General features: G+C 31.9%; 1 protein-coding gene across 1 annotated transcript in view; it reads right to left on the reverse strand.

Moving 5' to 3' along the window:
• COL11A1 (collagen, type XI, alpha 1) overlaps nucleotides 1-2,154 on the reverse strand; it is a 154,288-nt gene that overhangs the window by 54,560 nt on the left and 97,574 nt on the right. The window contains exon 41 of the mRNA XM_008586510.1: nucleotides 1,491-1,598. Coding sequence (XP_008584732.1) covers nucleotides 1,491-1,598 — 108 coding nt within the window. The remainder of the gene's footprint in view (nucleotides 1-1,490; nucleotides 1,599-2,154) is intronic.

Raw genomic sequence — 2,154 nt, forward strand, 5'->3', positions numbered from 1 at the left:
AAAAAATGAACTGATTTCTTGAGTCACCCTCATCAAACAGTACATTTTTTACTTTGTGGAAATGAAGATAATTTTTTATTGAATATTTTATAAATATAAGCTACATGGTACCATCTTTAATTATGACAATTAAATTCCTAAATTACAATCTCATAGGATTCAGAGCAATCAGTTAAATGAAATACACAAAATGAATACTAAGGTATCCATTGGCAATCTAATTTTAATGCTTTGTTGCTGTTTTCAAATATATGTGCTTATCACACATATTGATTTAGAGTACTCATAATTGCTAATTTATAATTGTCTAAACAATATAAAAAAGTTAAATATAACAAAAATGAAAGTGAAGTTTTTGCACATTCCAAGTTTAAAGAGAGTTATTTGGGCATTACAATAAAAGCAGAAAATTAGAATATCATGTTCACTGATAAACATCCATTGAGTATTTTATTATCATCATAATTCATAAAATTGTTTTTACAATGTAATTTGAACAATTATGTACATAATAAGTTATTGAATATCAAAAAACAGCACTTTTGTCATTTTATTTTTGAAAATAAAGATAACAAATAAGCTTATAAATTCCACTTGATATATTTTTCCACAACTTCACAAATTTTTACGTTGAGTAAACCAGATGAATTAATTTATGGTGTAAATTATATCCACATGGTACGTAAACATCATTTAACACAATGTTATAATCTTTGAGGATCACTAGGTAGGTATAGAGTAAGCAAGCGGAAGAAGAAAGCCAGATGTTTCCAAAGTTTGTAGGATGCAGTGAACATGAAGTGGAAAGTGGAAAAAGAACCCAAAATAGAAGCTGTCTACTATATAGTGTTTTGCCTAAGAGTTCAATTTTAAGACATATTTAAATAAAAATTTCTTAGCCTGTAGTATTTTACAATTTAATATTTTCTCTCCTGAGCATGCTTCATCAAATACAAATTATACCTTTAAAATATTATTATTATCTTAGATGATCAATTTACTATTATTTGTTTGTTTTGCCTACATTGTTAACACTTGCTGTTGGCAGTTGCTATTGGCAAGTTGAAATTTCGCAAAACGCTTTTAATTTTTGTTAGCCATGTGAAGTACTAACTCTTCCCATTATGAGACCTGTGACAGAACCCTTCTAACATCTTAAGTATCAGGGACGAAGAAGGCGGTAGATCATTCTACAAACAAAACGAGAATGAAGAAAAGAGGTGTAATACCTAAGGCGTGGCTAAATATACTCCAGAAACAGGAACCAGGGCTGATACGTCTTCAGAAAAATTAGTAATACTTGATAAAAAAAAAAACATTTTCAGTTCAGATTTACCTTTAGGTAGAATAATCATTATGGTTAAACATTGTACCCAAGTTCTTAACACAGAAAAAATGAAAGATACTTTGTTTTGCATCCACCAGGAAAGCTAGAGTTGAGAAGTGAGCGAAAGCAACAAAGTCAACAATGCAGAAAGAGGGGGTCTCACCTGAAGACCGATGGGACCAGGAGGTCCAGGGAAACCTCTTGCACCCTCATCACCTTTTTGTCCAAACATTCCCTGCTGTCCTCTGGGACCTGGTTCACCGTCACCTCCCTAGAGAAGAGCAAGGAAAATTATCACAAACTGAAAACAATCATTATGATACAAGTCATTATTAAAATATGGCCATTTCTAATATAATCAAAGCTGATCTATCTGAGAATAACCAAATAAAAAGCAGACTGAATTCCCATTGTCTGCTGCAAAAATACCATTGTTTGTTTTGCTTACATTCTCTGTTTGTGGAGTAGGACTGATTTGAATTTGATCATATATACCAAGTGAAGTAAAAGCTGTCTGATAAGAAAAAATAATGTTCAGAATTTATGAAATGTTAAGTACTCCTCCATGGGTTACTATCTATTTTCCAGTCAAGTTTTTGTTTCTAAATATCAGCTTGGTTAGCTATATTAGATAATTTAAATTTGATTCAATGTTAAGCATACAAACAAAACTTATCACCACACAAAATCGACTGGTTATGTGACAGTTCATAAATTTAATCAGGGACCTGTAAGGATTTTAATTTGCTGAACAAAGTGGAATACTTACAGCAATTCCAGGGGCACCAACTGGTCCTTGGAGACCTGGGGGTCCAGGAGGACCCTGC

The sequence above is a fragment of the Galeopterus variegatus genome, unplaced genomic scaffold (assembly GCF_000696425.1).
Source record: "Galeopterus variegatus unplaced genomic scaffold, G_variegatus-3.0.2 Scaffold4005, whole genome shotgun sequence".
NCBI classification, from domain to species: Eukaryota; Metazoa; Chordata; class Mammalia; order Dermoptera; family Cynocephalidae; genus Galeopterus; species Galeopterus variegatus.